The 20,015-nt window shown below is 51.4% G+C and overlaps 1 protein-coding gene across 3 annotated transcripts in view; it reads right to left on the bottom strand.

The window, feature by feature from the left end:
• Positions 1–573: 573 nt before the first annotated feature.
• The window catches only part of GLIS2 (GLIS family zinc finger 2), a 39,085-nt gene continuing 19,643 nt past the window's right edge, over positions 574–20,015 (bottom strand). Inside the window, exons 1-7 of one of the 3 annotated variants that reach the window (XM_074280006.1) lie at positions 6,004–6,327; positions 4,528–4,780; positions 3,577–3,785; positions 3,204–3,380; positions 2,984–3,117; positions 2,640–2,758; positions 574–1,714 (exon numbers count right to left, since the gene is read on the bottom strand). In XM_074280006.1, coding sequence (XP_074136107.1) covers positions 927–1,714; positions 2,640–2,758; positions 2,984–3,117; positions 3,204–3,380; positions 3,577–3,785; positions 4,528–4,780; positions 6,004–6,006 — 1,683 coding nt within the window. In that variant the 5' untranslated portion in view covers positions 6,007–6,327 and the 3' untranslated portion in view covers positions 574–926. Of the gene's footprint in view, positions 1,715–2,639; positions 2,759–2,983; positions 3,118–3,203; positions 3,381–3,576; positions 3,786–4,527; positions 4,781–6,003; positions 6,328–20,015 lie in introns of those variants that run through there. The other 2 variants (XM_074280005.1, XM_074280004.1) reach the window with 2 other exon arrangements.

Raw genomic sequence — 20,015 nt, 5'->3', positions numbered from 1 at the left:
AGGGAGAGGGAGGCAAGGGAAAGGACCTGTTCTCTCCATGGCCACTGTCAAGGTCTGCATCTGTCTAGCTCTCCCTCTGAAAAAAGGAGAGGGGTCTGTGGTTTTCCAAAATTGGGTTGGGGCCAACTGAAGAGGAAGGAGAGGTTCATGGGGGGCCATTGGGATTCTCCTGGCCCTGTGTAGCTCACAGCAGCCATGGGATTAAAATGTCAGGGATGAGGCTTCCACCGCTGAGAGTGGAAGACTATTTGACCCAGCTCCCTCACTGTCAGGATATGAAGGCAGCGTATCTGGCTGGAAGGAGAAAGGGATGGAGCCTTGTGACAGTGGTCATTTGGCACCAGATAAACATAGGGGGGAAGACCTGAATGCCAAGCCAGACTGAGGAGCAGCATTCCAAAAAGGAAACCGAGGGAGAGCAGAGTAGATTTGGTGCAGCATGGGAAAAGGGACTGGACAGCAGTGTTCCCTTTCTAAGAAGAATTGGGACCAGACCCTTTGCTGAAGGTAGAGAGGAGCTGGATTGGGAGAGAGGTCAATAGGATCCAAGGCGCTCACTCCTGGGGGTCAAAAATTCTTTTTTTTTTTTTTTTTTTTTTTAATATGATGGGATTTGCCTTTCTCCTTCCATGCCTTTGTTCTAGAGGCCATGGAGGGGAAGAGACCCTGGAATGACCTGTTTTCTGTCCACATGGGTTCTATCTCTACACACAAATATGAAGCCAGCCCCAGGCCAAGGCCCCTTTCCCATGTGTCCTGGTTACCTCCTGCCCACCTCACTGGGACTGGACCAGAGGATGGCCAAGCCCTGAGGGAGGACATTATTGCTATTTCTCAGAAGAATTTCCGTTCGTCGTGACTGGATGAGGGGAGGAGTCTCTGTCCAGTCCTTTTTCCTCTCCCTGGCCGTGTTTGGCCCCAGAACATCAGTTCACCACAGCTGGTTTGAGTAACACAGAGCCTGGTGGGATGACCACCCAGCCGGGAGGCAGGGCCTCAGGACTAGCTGCTGAGTTCACACCTGTGGATAGGTCCAGCACAGTGCCTGGCAGCAGGGAAAGTCCATCTGGACCAGACCGAGCCCGGCCACCCTCAGTCCTCTCCCCGGGAATCTTGCGGCTTTCGGTGCCCAGAGCCTTGGCACCCACCACCCCTCGCCCCTTTTCACCCTCAGCCTTGCTCCCTGCAGAGCCCGCAAGGAGAGAAACAACAGGCAAGCTCAGGCCACTGGCCCCAAACGGTGAGGGTAGCAGCGGGTTCTTGGCCAAGTTGAGGGGGAGTACAGGGCCTGGAAGACCAGGTCCTACACCACTGCCCCCACCACAGGCCAGGGTGCTGAGATCGAGGGGGGCAGGTGCCAAGGGCAGGGGCAGGGAAGCAGGCAGGCCGGGTAGGCCTGGGCCCCCAAAGAGCGCAGCAGGGTTGGGGATGATGATCTGTGCCCCGCTGACATAGGGGCTGTCTGGGGTGGGTAGCTGTGGCTTAGGAGGAGGTCGAAGCTTGAGCAGCTCTTGCTGCTCGTGGGAGACAAAATGGCCGTGGGCCTTAATGTGTTTGCGCAGGGAGCTGGGGTCGGTGTAGCGTTTGTGGCAGCCGGGCATCTTGCAGTAGTAGGGCTTGTCCACGTAGTGGGTGCGTGTGTGCTTGAAGCGGTCACTTGAATTGGAGTAACGCTTGTTGCAGCCCTCATAAGGGCAGATGTACGGTTTCTCCCCTGGGGGAAAAAGGACAGCAGCAAAAGGGTGAGAAGTGGGGGTTTACTGCCTTCCCTGTGTGTCTTCCTAATAGCTGTTGCTTTGGTCACACACACACCCCCCTTCCTCCCTTCCCCCCCAAAACCATTCTGTCTCCATTGCCTAATTCCTGGACTTTGCAAGCACTCTAGAAACTGGACATCACCCTCGAGGCAGGCAGGGAATCCTGCATTTGAATCTTCTTGTGCCCTTAACTAGCTTCTGTTGTATTTCTTACATTGCTCTGCCTGCAGGCTCTGGTCTAGTCAAGGTGGCCTTTCTACAGCTCCAGTAGATGAGGCTCCACCCTTCATATCTGGGCCTTCCATCTCTGCCTCTTCCCAACCTCCACCTTTTAGAAAATCCCTTATTGGGGAGGGCGCTCAGCTATAGCACCTTCCCACAGCACAACTGCTGGGCTCTCACCCTCACCAAGCGCCTCTATCTGATCTGTATCCATGCCTGTCATCTCACCTGCTAAAGGATATGCTCCCTGGGGGCAAGGAACAATTTCATTTTTTATTTTGTGTATAGTTGGTACTTTATAAATGCACACTGATTGGTTGATTTTGAGAAAGTAATTTCCTCTCCAGAGTTCTTTTCTCATCTATAGAATGAGGGAACGAAAATGGATAATCTCTAAATTATCTTCTAGCTCTAATATGACCCTGGTTTTCTAATTTTTTGATCACTTCCTTCATGTATATGAGGAGCCTATAATTTCCTCAGACTTTTGCTGACTTGGATTAATAACCTCATTTACAGATATAGACACAAAGAGATCTGAATCCTCCCTACCCCTTCTCATGCTTGAGTGAAATAAGGGAGTCTTCTCTGTCCCGGGTTTGCTCCCTCCTCCAGCCCCATCTTTCCCCTTTCTCTCATTTGAACCCTTCCCAGGCCCACCTGTGTGTGATCGGTTGTGAATCTTAAGGTTCTCTAGGCGAGAAAAGCTTTTGTTGCAGGTGGGACAGCGATGTGGCTTCTCATTAGTATGAGTCCGTATGTGGATCAGCATCTTGTACCTTCAGACCAAGAAAGGAAGAGTCCCAGGTGAGCCAAGGTTGAGCCGGAGCAGGCTGGTCCCAAGTCAGGGTCCTGCCCAGGCCCTTCCTTCAGCCACTTCCCAATTCCTAGAGATGATCTGTTTCCTTAGTGAGGGTCCCCACAGACCAAGTCAGGCCGGGTCCCATGAGAACACGCTCGGCCCCAGGATCCCCTCGCCTCCTCCCTCCCTACCATGTACACACCTAGCATTGAAGCCCCGGCCGTGGCGGGCACAGCCCTCCCAGTGGCAGCAGTAGCCAGCCTCCTTCTCAGGTTTGACGTGGAAGTCATTGACGTGGTCCACCAGGTCTTGTAGCAGGTCAAAGAGCTGGTTACACTGCGGGGAGAGAAGGGAAGGAGCCATGAGACCCCCTGGGATTCAGCGGGCTCCCTTCTGCCCCACAGACACCTGCCCATCCTCACCTTGGCCCAGCGACAGACGAGCTGCTTTTGCAGGGGCACATCTGGAGAGAGGCACTTCTCCTTCGGTGGGGTGAGGAAGGAAGAGGAGGGCAGATGCAGCGCACCTCCTGAGCTCAGTGGCAAGAAGAACTGGAAGGAACTAGGAACTCCATCAATGTAACGGAGCGACTGGAAGTCCTGAGAAGGAAGGCAGAGTTTGGCAGCGGATCCTGATGCTTAGGGTCACGAGTCCTCTCCACCACGGCCTCTTCCTGCCTTCCATCCCCTTCATTAGGCCTCTGCCTTTTGCCGCAAGATCATCCCTACCCAAGAGCAGCTTTATTCCCCCTTCTCTCTCCTCCCCCATCTCTTTCCTGGGAGTTTTCAGACTCACGTGGGCAGCAGGAGTTGGTGGCAGGTCCCCATTGCCCTGGCGCTCAGGAGACAGGGAGGTGCTGCCGCTGGGAGAGTCCAGTCCTGATGGGGGTGACAGGCTTAGATCCACAAGTGGTGCTGCTGAGAAGCGGCCATCCCCCTTCTCGGGGAACTTGGGGTTCAGCAAGAATCCTGAGTGGGAGGGGAAGAAATCAGGGTGGCCCAAGGCTAAAAAGAAGGGGAAAGAGAGGGAAGAATCAGTGCCCTTCTCTCTCAGAACCCTCCCCACGCCTCAAGAGCCCAGACACCCTTTCCCTCCCATCTCAGAGACTACAGAAACGATTTCCCGAGACCATTTCTCTGATCAGTGCTCCGTTTCAAGAATGCGTGTGTGGGGAAGATGGAGCCCACTCAGGACTGGACATTCCTATTTCCCTTGATCACAAATGCCTAGAAGCAGACGTGGGATTTCTGGGGAGGGGGTGAGTTCACCATCACTGAAAGTCTCCAAGCAAAGACCAGATAACTTTACTACTTGTCAGGAATGCTGCAAACTCAGAGACTCTGCCTCCTAAAGATCAAACGTTTGAAGAAATGCCTGGTGAACGAGGCTCTGCTGGAGACCCTGGCCCCCAGATCTGCCGAGGACTTGTGTGATCCTGGGCAAACCACTTTCTGACCTCAGCGCTAGAGGAGCTTTCTCCCAGCTCAGACTTTAAGGTTTTTTTTTTTTCCCCAAGTTTAGAGCTGTGTGCATCCCGGATTTCCCCCTACAGTTGACTGCTGCTTCCAGGTTTTCTGTTGCAGTCAGAGTCTCTAGAACAACAGCATTCCTGACCCCTCTGGGGATCCCTGCCCAGGCTGGGTGATTGCCCTTATCTAAGCTCTGGGCTCATGCCCCTAGGCCACTGTGGAGGCCCAGCAGCTTCCTGGGAGGCTAACCCTTCCCTCTGCCCCTGAGACACAATACCTGAAGGGGGGGATCCCGGAGAGGCGGGAGCAGGACCATCATCTACCAAGCCTAGCTCCCGGTGCAGGGCCCGGTGGCGGACACCACCCAGAGCCCACTCCTGCTTCTCTCTCGCCGCTCGGAGCTTGGTGATGCTCAGCTTCAGGTCCAGCGGCTCGTCCAAAGAGTGCATGGTAACGGCTAGGGACTTGTGTGGAGGCAACGGAGAGGCTCCCTGGGAGGAGGGAGGGGACGAGTGGGGATGGGCAGGAACCTGTGGAGGAAAACAAGTCAGAACTCTCACCAGCGGCGCTGCTTCCACATCATCTGGGCAGCAACATGCTCCCCTGGCCGGCCTTCCCAGTACTGGGTGAAGAAGGTTACTAGGAAGTCTGGGGTTCAGGTTTGTTCCCCAGGGAAGCTAAGTTACCATCATCCTTTTCGTTAAGTATTTACTAAACAAGAGGGAGATGCAAAAATAATACAGATCTGCCTCCATAATCTAAAAATTATAGGGAGGGATAAGACACATACATATAAATTAGAATGGGTCTCAGAGCAAAAAATGCTGAGAGATTAGCAGAGGAACAGGTTGACTCAAAACAGAAGACGAAAGCTTCCTGAAGGAGATGGCATTTCAGCCAGGCCTGGCAGAATGTGGAGAAAAGGATGGGAGGGAACTTCAGACACGAGGAGCAAGGGACTTGGGTGAGAAATGGAGTGCAAACCTATGACGAGAGAGAAAAAAACCACAGTCTTTATCCCACCCACGGGGTCAGCTCCCACCATCGGCCATCCAGGAACTAAACACAGGCACTGTCCAAATCCAAATTATTGGCCATAAAGCCCAACCTAAGTCTCTTGGGGAAAAAAGTCAATCCCACAAAGACACAGAACTGAATCCATTCAGTCAGAACCCAATCAGAACATTTTTGAAGCAAACTTTATACAGTTCTAATCCTGAATGACTTGTCTGTCCATTCAATCATCTTTGAACAAGCACTGGATTGGAGTCCCAGCTCTAAAACTTAAACCACGGAACCATAAGTAAATTACTTTCTCTTTCTAAAGCCTCAGCCTTCCCATCTGTACAATGGGGATGTTGGACTAGATGGTCTGTAAGCTCTTTTAGCCTCCAGAATTTGTGTGTGAAACCTGGTGGGCAGCCACATTTATTTATGTCTGGGGCATGCCAAACTCCAGCCACTTGCTGCAGGGGTGAAGCCTGGGCTGTCCATCCATCTTCCCAAAGCAGCACCTGAGCTGGGCAGTTACTTAGCAACCAGCAAAAAGAGGGAAGCTTTGCCAGGTCAGTGACAGAGTCTCCAAGGCTCTCTACAACCACACAGTTACCCCCCTCCCCCTTCAAGCAGGTGAACTGTACATCAAGATACACATACTGGAACTTGAGACTTAAGTGAGGACACGGAAGCCCCCCCCCCCTTCCCGAGAGCTGGGGAGGGGCATACAAACAGCCCAGCTCTTCAGGAAGCTCACCATCAGGATACCCCAGTGGGTACTTTCCACAGGCAGGTCCGCCTGGAGACCCCTCTTCTCTCCATCCTGAAGGTGGCAGCGCAGGGATTAGCACCTCTTCATAAACGTGTGGGACTTGCCCGAGACCACACAGATAATCGGGATCAGAGCCGGACCCTGAACCGTGGCGCCCACCTCTCCAAAGGTAAAGTCCGCCAAACTGAAGGAAATTCCCAGGACAAAAGTCGGGGGCCTCCCACAGGGCCACAGGCAGCAGAGGGGAAGAGGATGTAAGCGGCTGCCGCCCCAGGGATTCTGAGAAGAGGTCGGTCCCCACGTCCTGCCAGCAGGGGGCAGCTGGAGACTGGCACTCTTCCCTGAGCTCCAGGCCTCAGGGAGGACCTGAACAGAGAGACCTTGGCTGCCAGTCAGGGAGGAGCAAGGAGTGCGGCTGGCTCCTGTCCCTGGAAGCCCCCCTCCCCGGCACCATCGGGATCACACACATGACAGTGGGGCTGGGAAGTGCCCGACTCATTCCTGTTGGAGGACTCCCTGAGTCTGGCTCCGGCAGGCCCCGAGGACCGTAAGCACCAGGTATTTCCGTGGGGATCCTCTCTGTCCGAGGACAAGCACAACATGATGGGGACTTCAGGCTTTAGCCACAGCCACCTAGGATGGGGGACCCACTGCAAGCGCCTTGCTCAGGGTTACCCAGCTGAGGTGCCATAGTGCACAGGCGGGGGCTGGGGTCCGGAAAGACACCTTCCCCAATATAAATCTGGTCTCAGACCAGAACTAGCTGGGTGACCCTGGGAGAGTCACATCACCCTGACTGCCTCAGTTTCCTCACCTGTAAAACCAGCTGGAGAAGGAGAGGGCAAACTGCTCCAGTAACTGCCAAGAAAACCCCAGACCGGGTCACAAAGAGCCCCACACGGCACATGGTTGGCACTTTACACTCATTCCATCCTGCTTTCCCTTTATTTTGGAGAGGGTTAAATCCAGCAGGAAGCCTCAAGTTAAAGCCCTCCCCCCCCATTAAAAAAACTTTACTTATGAGTGATATAGACTGACTGCCACTGTGGTACCTCTTAAGCTTGGGTCTAAAAATGGGGATACTGAGGCAAGCAGGAAAGTGGTTCTAAGGGGTGGACCCCCCCCCACAAGCAGCTGGGGCCCAGGTCTCTTCCAGACCCTGGGCAGAGATCCCGGGTCAAGCACAGGACATCTCCAGGGCCCTGGGAGAGGCAGGGTGGGGTCCTGCCCCTTCCCCGCTCTGGCCAGCTGTCCCTCCACCTGTTTATTTTTAGCCCTGGGCTCTGGACCTCCCAGCAGCTCCCCCTGAATGCTGGGGGCCCAGGCTGGGCAGGCAGGGAGCCTGGAAGGAGGAGGAAGGAAGTAAATATTTATGCTTATTAAGAATTCAGGAGCCAGGAAGGCCTGGGAAGGTTGGTGCCCCCACCTCCCACCCCCTACTGCTCTCTCCATTGGCCTCCAGCCACAACCTTAATCTAACCACCCCGGTGGGTCCCAGGTCAGAGGGCCCCCACCAGGAGCTCTAATGAGGGCCAGGACATTTGTAGGTCCTTTGAGAAGGCTTTGCAAAATTTTCCTGGGGGAGGGAGTAATAGATTCAAATTTCCTACTAATAACACCTCCAATTAATAACACCTCCAGTATTCTTCCCTCCAGATTACTATCTCTAGGATTAACCCACACACAGTAACACAGTAGTAATCCCTTCTAGAAATCTTGGAAAGGAACAGTTCCTAGGAACTAGTCCCAGGAAGCACCCTTTCCCAACGCCTCCCAGAGTAACATCTCCCAATAACCCTGAGAACAAATAGCATTCCCCTAGTAACCTGGCCCTTTCCCTTTCACCCCCAAGTAATCCAAGCCAGAGATCCCCAGAGGGACATCCTTCAAGAACTCTTGACTCTTCAGAAAGTCCCTCCTAGCAACCCTCTAGGCATAAAGCTACTCACAACCCCCCACTGTCCCCAGATGTCCCCCACTCTCTGGTTTACAAGGACACAGTCCCTTCTCCCAACCCCCAACTTCCTGTAACTCCCGGCAAGCCAGAGAAGCAGAGGCCAAAGGGGTTCATTAAGCTGGGAGCAGGAGGCTAGCCCTACCCAGCCCTTGGGGCCCTCCTCCCTCCTTCCAGTCCTGGGAGCCGGAAGAAGCCTCCCTGGGTCCTAGCTGGCAGCTCAGCTCCCCCTCCCTAGCCTCCCTCCCTCTGCCTCCTGCTAGCTCCCCCAGGTAGACAGGAAGTGACCCCACCTCTCCCCCCTCCCCCCTCCAGCCACGACCTTGGCAGCGCTCCCCCCACCCCACCCCAACCAGTGGCAGCCAGTTGTGGGCCCTGGGCTCCCAGTCCCGGCTGGGAGGGGAGGCTGAGTGTGTGTGTGTACAGAGGAGGTAGGCCCGGAGCCAGTAAGACCTCCCTAGGATTGATTCTTTCCAAAGTTTTCACATTCACATCCTCCAGAGACACAGATAGAGCAGGGATTGTTCTCCCCGTCAGGCAGATGGGGGAAGCGGGCCGGGATTGCCCGAGGTCACCTGACGGTTCTCAGCAGAGTAAGCCGGTGAGGGCCTAGAGAGCCGAGATTCCGAGTCCGGAGCACCTGGGCCCAAGTCCCGGAACCGGCCCTAGGAGAGGACAGTCCCCCGGACCCTCCGGGTTTTCCGGTCTGCAAAATGAAAGTCGGAGTAGTGGATCACGAAGGTTCGCTGCTTTGCTTTTTTTTCCTCCGGCTTTAAGTGACCCGGAGAACCGGGATTTAAACCCAAGTTTCCGGACTCCCAGCCCCCGTGGATATTGCTACCCCTGCCCTCAGGACGGGGTCCCCGGAGAGGAGGATGGAGGAGCAGCTCGGCTCAAGAGAGCGCTTTCCCAGCTCTGCTGGGGAGGGAGCAGGCAGGCAGTTCCTAGACAGAGGGGGCTTTCATCTCCCCTCCAGTGTGGGCCCCTGCCAGGGGCGGCAGGCTCTCAGGCGCTGGAGGTGGTCGGAATCTACCACACCCACCCCCCTCCCCCTCCGGAGCCTCCCTCACCAGCTGCAAAAGGAACTAATTAGAGAGATGGGGAGAGGGAGGAAGTGGGGGCTTCACAAAAGAGGGCTGAAGCGGCCGCCGCCAGGGACGCACACCACCGGGGGCAGGGAGAGAAAGGCAGAGGGCAGCCGGGACCCGGGCAGAGACTTTAGGTGGGAGGGGGAGGGGAGCGGGACCAGGACCTCCCATTGTTCAGCCCCGAGACTCCCTCCGCCGGGGAACCTGCAGGGCTGGAGGGATGAATGGGGACGGAGGGAGGGAGGGAGGAGGCATCTCGAGAGCGGAGGGGGATCCCGCAGAGCAAGGTAAACGACCCCCCACATGGCGCGTCCCGCGGTGGCAGGCCAGCGGGAAGGGAGTGACCCCTCCCTTACAAACACGCCCGAACCCCTCTCTTCGCCCCCACCGCCCCCCTCGCCTCTCAGTCCCCAGGACAATGGGGGTCATTGTCTGTCCCGGGCAGGCATTTCCCCAGCTGCAGCACCGGCTGCCCCAGTGGACCAGGTAGTGGAGGTTGTTGCTATTTTGGCTCCGAGGCTGCCTACAGACCCGGAGCCGTTCTATAACCGCGGCCAGGACCTGCTGACTCCAATAGAACAGATGTCAATCTGGTGCGCATTTGCATATCATCTGCATGTGGCCAATTTAACATTAGCATGCAGAGAATTACCCCCAGTAGCAGGTCCCCCACCATCACACCTGCCACCCCCATCCTTCAATGCGCTCACAGATCCTTTCCGACTCTCTCCCGCTCGAAGATTCCCTCCACATCTGGCATTCTGACACCGTCCTTCTGTCCAATAATAACTGCTAGCATTTAATAAGTGCTTAGTTAGAAAGCGCCTTAAGGTTTGCGAGTGCTTTCCAGGAGACAGGTGCTACTGGTATCCCCACTTTAGAGACCAGGAAACTGAGGCTCCCATATCCAGTCAGCGTGGGAGGCAAGACCCTGCCCACCATTCGGGTAAAGGTTTCAGTGTTCTTTCCATAGAGCATCTCATTGGAGAAACTACGGGAAAGGATAGAAGAGAATCGAATAAATAGAGAGCCGGGTGGAAGAAAAGAAGGGGTCTTGGATCATCCAGTTCAATCTCCTTTTTTCAAATAAGGAAATTCAGGCTCAGAGGAGGTGGCCAGGATCTCAGCTTCCGAGCTGAGCAGACAGGGAGCCTGCTGACTTCCCAGCCCGGGACTTTTCTGCCTGTCATCTGTGTGAATATTTGTGTGTATGGGTAGGAGTGACTATGTGTGTGTGAAGAGATATATGCGTGGAAAGGGGTGTAGCAGGCCTACTTGAGGAAAGGGGGGGAGCAGGGCTGTGGGCAGGGCTAGTCTCTCCCCTTCTGTTCCTCCCCACACACCCTGGGCTTCAGGGCCAAGCCTGGGAGGTAATGGGGAGGCCATGTGGGGAGGGCCAGAAGGGACAGGAGGGGAGGGAGCTTCTGCCAAACCAGAAGGCCCCACAGCCCAGCATTCCTGGGAACCGACTCCAATCCCCACTCTGGGCTCAGAGGCCCGAGCTCAGCCAAGGACTCCACCCCGCTAGGCTGGACCAGCCCAAGACAGGGCCCGCAGGGCAGGAAGAGGGGAAGGGAGGGAGAGAAGGGAAGGGAAAGAACTGGGCTCTCTCTTCTAGCCCCCAGATCCAGGGGGGGAGTCTTCATGAGTCAGGGCCGGCCTGGCTCCTGCCTTCCCGTTTGGGCCCTAATAAATACTCTCTGCATCTCAGGGCCTAATCTAGAATAGGAAGAAGCTGTCTTTCCTGCACTCCTCTCCCGGACAGAATGCACTGAAAACGCACGAAATCATGTCTCCCCGTGGAACCGGGCAGCCTTGCAGCACCCCCTGTCCCTCTGGGCCTCTAGAATCCCCATGTCCTGCCTTCAAGGCCTGCTCAGGCGCCCTGGGCCTACATGGATTCCTAATGTCTCCTCAAATTAATTCGTATTTGCTTACCTGTGTAAAGTAGAAAGTAAACTTCTTGAAGTTGGGAGCTATTTATTGCATTTTTTATCTTTATTTCCTCAGGTACCACAGTCCCTCGCCCTCAGTATGCTCTTAATAAAAGTGTATAGAAAAGATCCTTGAACTGAGACTGGGTCTCCGTTTCCGAAGCCGGGTTCAAATTCCAGCTGCTGACACATACTGGTGGTGTGACTGGGTAAATCACTAGTTGGTCCCCTTGTCCGGGAGCTGATCTGCCTTGGGAGAGGGAGTTTCTTCACTGGAACATCTCTATCCCTGGTCCCCCAAGAGTTCTGGCTCATCTTGGGGTGGTGACCCTGGGTTCTGAGTTCTAGCAAGTGCTGCCAAGTGAGAAAAACTTTCCCTAGTGACATTCCCAGAGGGTTCATCAAAAGGCAGCCCTCAGGATGAGGAAATTTATATAAATGCATATATATGTAAATATAAATATGATCCTAAAGACCATCTAGAGGAAATCACGGAGAGGTCACATTTTCGCTGGTAAAGAAAGCACACATACAAACGACAATCACAGATCCTGGAAGTGTTATGTTTTGTTAGTAATAGTAGTATTCCAGGCCTGGCTCAAATTTCTTTATCTGCAAAGGTGACATTTCATCTAGAAGGAAGGATGCACTCCAGGATAGTGTGGTGACTGAGCAATGGCAGACATCCTTCCCTGACAACCAGAGGAAACTACTGGGATAGGAGATGAAGGTCCAGGGCAGTCTCCCCTAGCCTCAGCCCCCAGATTCATTAATTTTGTGACCTCCTCACTCTGTGTCTGGGTTTCCTCAATCTGTAAAATAAAAGAGAAGAGTCTGAAGGAGAAGTCACATTAATGTGCTGTTGGTGAAGCCGTGAAGTGGTCCTGCCATTCTGAAAAGCAATTTGGAACGATTCCCCAAAAGTCACTTAAGTGACCTTTACCCTTTGACCTACTGCTACCACTATTCATCCAATACCCTAAAGGGATCAAAGAAAGATGAAAAGGACCCGTGTTTACAGAAATACTTATAATGGCTCTTTTTATAATGGCAAAGAACAAGACACTAAGGGGATATCCATTGATTGGGGAGTGGTTGAAGAAGTTATAGAGTATGAGTATAACAGAATTATTATTTTCAGTTTCAGAGAAACCTGGGAAGAATTATACAATTAAGAGGGAATGAGATAAACAGAACCAGGAAAACAATTTTACACACACACAAAAATAGCATTGTAAAGATAGTTGTATTTTAAAGTCTTGACTCTGATTAATGCAATAACAAAACAAGATCCCCAAAGATTCATGAATATCTATTCCCTACTTCATGATAGGAAGCTGATGGATTCAAAATTCAGGATGAGACAGATTTCTGGAATCGGATGATGTGAGAATTTGCTGTACTTGCCTGACTATTTATTGAATCTTTTTCCTTTAAAATCGAGGGAAGGGGGAGTGGGTAGTAATAGGAGAGGAAAATGCTTGTTAATTGAAATATCAGAATCAGAAAGATGGAGAAAGGAAAGATTCCAATTTTCAAAAATTAAAACAAAAAAATTCTAATTTAAACACTTATTTTATACTCTAAGATCATCCTCTTCTATCACTGACATTGTATGGTAGAGAATCTTGGGTCCTTTCTTGCTCTGATAATATTTTAAGGTCTCCAGGAATTTTCCCACTTTAGGAATATAATCCAAATGCCCATTTTTCTGTTCTCTTAAAGTTGTGTTGAAAGGGAGGGGTGCCAAGCTCTTAAACTACCCTCCGGAATTTTTGGCTACTTAATGAACACAGTACCCAAACTAAACCAGGATAACCCTGCGGGGCCCCTTACCATCCAGAAACCCCTCTGGTTATCATTGTAACTGTACCTAAACCCCTCCCCAAGCCCCAGCATCCAGCCCCAGGCTCTCTCCTAATCCAGACCTCCCAACCATCTCTCTTTTGCTCCTAATTTATAACATGACTTCTGACAAGCCGATTCCTGGAAGGATGCCGGTTTCCTCACTTGTAAAATTGGAAGGGTCTAGCAATGTGGCAGAGTATAGGAAAATCCTAGTTATGTTACTTGCTGTCAGCGTGACCCTGGACCAGTCATTCAGCTGTCCTAGGCCACAGTTTCCTCACCTAGAAGGCCTCAGAGGTCTCCCTCTGTGCTCTGGAGCATCCAGCTAGCTAAGTCTCTGTAGCCCTCAGCAGGGGTCCCGGCCAGTTTCCCAGGTCCTTTCTGAGCCCTCATTGTGCTTTGCTGTGAAATCTGAGGGCAGCAGTCTCTCTGCTGCTCCTTTCCCTATACCTCCCCCAAGAAGGCGGCCCACCTCCTCCTCTCCATCCCCCAGGGCCCCGCGGAGCCCCAGCCTGAAACCCCTTTTCTTTCCCATGTCCCACATGTAGAGGGCTTGGTTGAGGCACCCTAGAACACTCGTGGGTACCTCCACCTAGTACCTGGGGGCAGCAGCCCCTTCTGCTGGGAAGCTGGGCCAACTCAGTTCACTTCTCCTGGCACAAGCTCACCCTTGGGGCCCATCCCAGGGACTATCCCAAGGCCGGTCCAAGAAGGAAGAATCTCTCCCAGGCTTGGACCAGCCCCCATCTCCTCCTTCTGCTCCCCAGTTCCCAGGACCCTGAGCAGGCCAATTTGTCCTGGTGAGGGAATCCTTCACCCAGAGTTCCCAAGCAAGCCTCAGCCCCAATGTCCAACGAAGCAGAAACGCTCCTTGTAGAACATTGTGTGTGTCATGCATAGGAGGGACGCCCGATGCATTAACCCTGTGGCTCAAATCAATGCTATACCTCAGTATACACCTCACACATCAGTGGGTGTGTGCTCCCTGGGAGGGGGTCCTGGGAAAAGAGCCACCTTTGCTGTGGGAATTCCCTCTTAGCTTTTTTTGTTTCCCGGACCACCCTCCTAGGCAGTCAAGTGAAGCCCAAGGACCCTTTCTCAGAACAATGTTTTTAGATGCATAAAGTAAAATGCATAAGATTACAAAGGAAACCAAATATATTGAAATACAAATATCAAAATTGGCCCTTTTCAGTTTACCAGCCCAGGTCAAATATTCCTGTTTTAAATGTTGTCCTTCCCCAAACCTTACTGAGCTCTCCCTCTGTCTGTCTCACCCGTACACACACGCTGGGTCCTAGGTTAGGTGGGTGCAGAGAACTATTACGAGGTCCCCACTTCCAATCCAACTACCCTCACTACAAATTCACTTCTTGCTACAAGGGTACCACAAAGCCAGTGTGGTTGTCCCTGCTAGAATACTACTGGAGACACATGCCCCTGGGCTGGTGGAGCTGGAAGGGACCTGGGAGACCATCCTGACAGAGAAACTTGGGTCCCCAAAAGAAAGCCCAAATTACCAGGATCAATAAGCCCCGTAGTTAGGAATGGAACCCAACCTTTCCTCCACATGCTCAGTCCAGGATTCTCCCCCTCACTGTACTCTGATTTCCTTGGGGTATTTTCTAGGTTTAATGATGCTACTGAAAAGTAACTGGCCGGCCTGGATCCCACTCCAGAAATGGAAGTTCCTAACAATTAGTTCGGGGTGGAGAATCTCCGAAGCATTCCACAGTTCCCCAGAGAGCTCGGGACCCCTCCTCCCATCTCCCGATTCTGGGCCTTCAGCCGGTTCCTCCCTCCTTCCTCCATCCTTTCCCTCAAGCAGGGACCGCTCAAAGGCAACTTGAAAGGTGGCCTACTTCCCTCCTCCAACCCAGCCCCAGGCAACCCCTGGGACCCTCCTGGGACAGAGGGGAGTCTCATTTCCTGCAAAAGCTTCCCAGAAGAGGAGGACTCTGCCCACCCACCCCTCCCCCAATCCATTTGAGGGCTTAAATAACCCTTCCTCACAACCTGACCCCCTCCTGCTACAGCAAACCGCCTGCCCCTTCTGGCTCAATGCAAAGGGGAGATGGGATTGGATGAGAGGACCCCCTACCGGTGTCCAGCCCTCAGTTCTTTGTCCAGACAGAAGAACAGGCCTGCAGGCTTAGTCCTTTAGGCCAGGAGGGGGAGGGGGAGGGGCCAGAGGGGGTCAGAGGACCCCGGAGCTCAGGAGTGCCATTGTTCTCGGTTGGCAGGGCCCCTAAGCGTCCCGAGGTTTCCCTCTCAGGTGGAGCCGGGTCCCCACGGCCGGGGAAGGCCGGGCCCTGCGGCTGAGCAGGGATTTCTTGGCCAGCAGGCAGGCCCGCCTAGCACGGGGCCTCCTTTCTGCCCCCCACCCCCAGCCACCTTTGCACAACTATGTCTGGTATTTTCCTCTCGGCCTGGGGAGGGAAGGGGCGGAGGAAGAGCCGGGGAGGGAGGCCAGGCTGCCTGGCCGCAGGCAGGGGCTCTGCTCTCCTCCAGTGTTTCACCTGGGCCCCTGCCAGAGGGGAGCCCGCCAGGCCCCTAGCTGTCTGTGCCGAGCAGCTGCAGCTGGGAGAAGAGCCCGGAGCCCGGCCAGGAATAGCAGGAACCTGGGGAAGGGGACAGAAGGGGGAGCCAGCCCCCGCTGAGAGGCCCCGGGGCCCTCCTGCCCCCACAGGAACCAGACAGATGGGCACACCCCTGGCCCCAGGGACAAACACCGCGGCCCGCCAGCCCGAGAGGCAGATGGAGGAGCTGGGGGCCGAGCTCTCACTGGTCCACCGCTCCGGAGGGAGGCCCCAGGCTGGGGAGGGGATGCTTTCTGGTAGGCCCGTCCGCTAGAACCTAAGTTCGCTCACGCACAGACCTCTGCATGTGTACACACGCACAAAGGAATAAGGACATGTGGGGACGCACACACCCTTACCTCTCCCAGGAGGCACCTGCTTCCTGACACACGAACTGCAACAGGGACCTTCCCTGTCCTTCAGAGCCCGTGCCCACCGAAAAGCAAGCTCTCACAGGACCCTCAAGCCGGGAGTCCCCTGGAGCTCGGAGCCTGCACTGGGAGACAGAACAGCCTCACAACCAGGGCGGCCGGGAACATCAACATTTGTAATCCGGTTTCAATGGAACTGTTCTCCTTTGAAACCGTATTTAAGCATCCAAAAATTGCTAAAGGAAGGGGGTTCCCAACACAAAAATACTGAATGACCCCATGCCTTAAAAATAAAAAATCTCAGGCCGGACTGGACGTTAAGCCCCGGACAGAACACGAGAGCTGGAAGGAACTTTGGAGACCGTCTGGTCTCCTGTAAAACTATCTGTTTTACAGAAGGAAATGTGAATTCTGAAAAATTTAACTGACTCTCCCATTGTCACACAATGAGTCTGTGGCAAGACTAGGCCTTGAACCCAGATCTTGCGATTTCTCCAAGATTCTTTTTATAGCCTAGACTCGGGGAAACGGAGAGCTCGTGGCAGGTGCCAGGGAGCAACGGGGACTCCTTCGTGGTAGGAAAAGGGCCACAAGTCGCCCTGGACACAAGAGGTGGGCCGTGAGGAGAACCCATTCAAATGCGCCTCCAAAGCCTCCCCGGCGCACCTGTCTAAGTTTTTTTCTCAGCTACAAAAAGGGGCTAATAAGGCATGTGCCTGCTTGATTAGTAAGGAGCTAACTGTAACTCCCAGCGTTGTTGTGTGGATCAAATGAGATCATATTTGCAAAGCAGTCAGGGCAGTGTCTGGCACATAGAAGGGCTTTAATAAATACTCATTTTCTTCCTTCCTTCCTTCCTCCCTTGCTGCTTTCTCTCTTTCCTTCCTTCTTTTCTCCCTCCCTCCCCACCGTGGGCACGTTGTCCCCACTTGGGAGCTGGGACCCCCTACCTTCCCACCACTGTCAATTACTCTAGACCACCTTTGGATGGAGAAATCTATGAGGACCAAAGCCAGTCCCGTCAAGGGAAAAAACAGCAGCATCCTTATCACATCTTCTTAAGGGAAAAAGAAAGAATTTTTAAAAAATGCTCAAAAAATGTATTTTTGATATTAGGAAGTCAGGAGAATTAAAAGAACAAGATTCACAGTGACTACAAACAATTATGCAAATAAAACAACAGTCCTAGGAAATGGAAAGAGATTTAGTGCAACGGCCAATCTGGGTACTGAAAATCTGATAAACATTTCCCTCTTCTCAGTAGAGGTAGGGGGTCTATGGGAAAAGAACCTTGCCTATGTAAAAAAATTGTGTTCATGAGATATCCATCTTAAATTCACTTTCCCACAGGAAGCCTTCAATAAGTACTCTAGCCTATAATAAAATGACTTCTCGCCCAATGTGGCCCCCAGTGGCACTACTGCTCCCTGGATTTTATGAGAATTTTCAAGGGATGTCCTTTCATTGTTCCCTCAGGATTCATCTTACTTCAACACTCACAGCCAGAAGAGCAGTCAATGGTTACTTGATATACTAAACCTGAACAAGAATCCCATCTTCAACAGCTCACCAAAATGGTCAGCCATTCTCTGCCTGAATACTTCTAGTGACAGAGAACTCACTACTTCACAAGCCCTGGAGCTTTTTTTTTTTTTTTTAATATTTCAATGACTCTATGGGCTCATGAATGCCTTCTCGATCTCTTGTCCAAACATTCCAGTAAATCCTTCCCAGAAAGTCTCCCTGATATGCTGTGTCCCTCCTGAGGAGCCCCCCCTTTTTTTAAACATTAGGTAAATACCAATGGAGCATAAGCATTGCCCAGTCTTGGTGTAAAAACCAGTCCAGCAGTATCATATTGTATTGAAATCTTCCTTGTCCTAAATTTCAACTATGGCTCCTAATTCTATCCTCTGGGGCACAACTGAATACAATTAATTCTCTCTGCACGTGACAAGATGCTAAGTTCACATTATGTCTCCAAAACTGTTACTCTGGGCAAAGCAATTAACTTTCTCAGCCCCAATTTCTTCTGTAATAATAATAATAATAATAATAATAATAATAATAATAGCTTCTAATGGGCAGGTAATAAAAGGCACATAGACAGAATGCCAGGCCTGAAGTCAGCTATGTCACTCACCCAAAAATGAGCTGGAGAAGGAAATGGCAAACCAGTTCAGTGTCTTTGTCAAGAAAATCCCAAATAAAGTCATAAAGTCAGACACAACTCAAATGACTGAACGATAAAAACAAAACTATATCTCAGAGTCGTCGGAAGGGTCAAAAGAGAAAAGAGGGGGGAAAAACAAAAAAGGAAAAGCACTTTGCAAACTTTAAAAGTGTTTTATAAATTCCATCAGTGATGATGATGACAGCCTTCCAAATACTTGGAGGCAGCTACCTCCTATCTCTTTGAAAATGAAGGACTAACAACAATAATCCTGTTTCTTTAAATAGTCCTAGTGTGACGTAATGTCCAGTCCTGTCACCCATGCTGGTTGTCCTGAGACTTCTCAAAATACGGTGCCCAGAACTGGACACCAAACTTAAAAGGACAAATAGCAGTCGGATCCTCACCTTTGTTCTGAACACTTTGCTCCTGAGCTACTACATTATGCTATCACCTTTATGAGTTCTCAATCCACTAGGACTTCCAGATCTTTTCCACATGAACAATTAATTGTCCAGCCACACATTCCCCAACTTATTCAGTTAATTTTGTTTAAATGTATTTGTCCCTCTTAAACTTAATCTTATTAGACACATCCATCCCTTTAGCATTGAGATATTTGGGTTCCAATCATACTATCTAAAGTATACAACATCTTTCCCAGTTTTGCATTTGATCCAAATTTGATACACATGATCTAGGTCACTGAAAAAATGGTGGCTGGAAAAGTACCCGACACAGAACCCTGTGTCATTCTAATAAAGATAACCCTCTGAAGCTGATCTCAACACAATCATCGCCATTTTTTGGGCCCAGTCACAAATCCATCGAAATTTACTGAGTATCTTCCACTCTATAGCTTTTATTTTGTCCACAGATATATCAAGAGAGGCTTTGTCAAATACCTTACTGAAGTCCAGGGATGCTAGGCTATGTCAGCATCAGTGTCTATCTACCAGTCTAGTAGTGACTTTGTCAAAAAATGAAACCAATCAATAACATCTCCTGTTCTGTATCAGTGAATCAATAGGCATTAATACGTCCGAGCACTATTAGGCACTCAGGATACAAAGACAAAAATCCAACAGTCCCTATCTTCAGAGGGAAACCAGGCCGGTTTTTAAAGATCCCCCTTCCTTTCCCAAGAGTTCCTCAATCTTCCCTTTCATAATATGCTGTAGAATTTCCTCCAATCTGACTATAAACTTCCTGAGGGCAGTCTGAAACCCTGAAAAGAACCCTGCTCTTGAATCCAAAGGCTCAAGTTTCAGGGCATTTACTCTCCTTCAGGCCTCTCCTTTTTAAGGTGCAGTCAAATGGAGATAATCCTCACTGCCTCACAGAACCATCGTGAGAAGTCTCTCAAAAACCTTAAAATCCACCAAAAAGCCAGACACATATCTACCTGTACCGGGAGCCTAATAAGCAACAGTTGTTCTGATCTGGTAATTATACACCTATTACACAACATACCCCAAGGAATCAAAGACATTAGAGAGAAAAGTCTCCAATATGCAATAATATCTGGCAAAAACCTATAAGGAAAGTGGGTGCTCACCAAAGAGGAAATGGCTGGAAAATGGGGGGTATCTCCTTCCAAAATCTCCTGGCAAAGACAAAGCTCTGGACAGCCTCCTCTCCTAGAAGCACTCGGAAATTCTTTGAACTTCAATATCCCCCAACTCATCCTTTCTCCTCCCCCCTCGGCTCACACCTTTTGTGGGAAGTCTTCCCCCATTGGTCAATAAGTTCCTCCAGGGCAGGGACGGCCTTTCTTTTTTATATGGGTCTCCTCAGCACTAAGCATAGAGCCAGGCTCTTAAAAAGCATTTAATACATACTTATGGAAGATCTGAATAGAATGGAATGTCACTGCAGCATCAGTAGTAATAAAAAATGAAGAATTCTGAGAAATGGGAAGAAACATATGAACTGACGTAAAAATATAAGTAAAGCCAGGGGAACAATTCATGTAGCATCCCCAATATCAAAAAGGAAAACACCAGTGAAAGACTTTAGAATTCTGATCAAAACCCTCATGTGCAAAAGT

Source organism: Sminthopsis crassicaudata, chromosome 1 (genome assembly GCF_048593235.1).
Source record: "Sminthopsis crassicaudata isolate SCR6 chromosome 1, ASM4859323v1, whole genome shotgun sequence".
Classification (NCBI taxonomy): domain Eukaryota; kingdom Metazoa; phylum Chordata; class Mammalia; order Dasyuromorphia; family Dasyuridae; genus Sminthopsis; species Sminthopsis crassicaudata.
The sequence above is the reverse complement of the archived record's forward strand: the minus strand, read 5'-3'. Positions and strand labels throughout refer to the sequence as shown.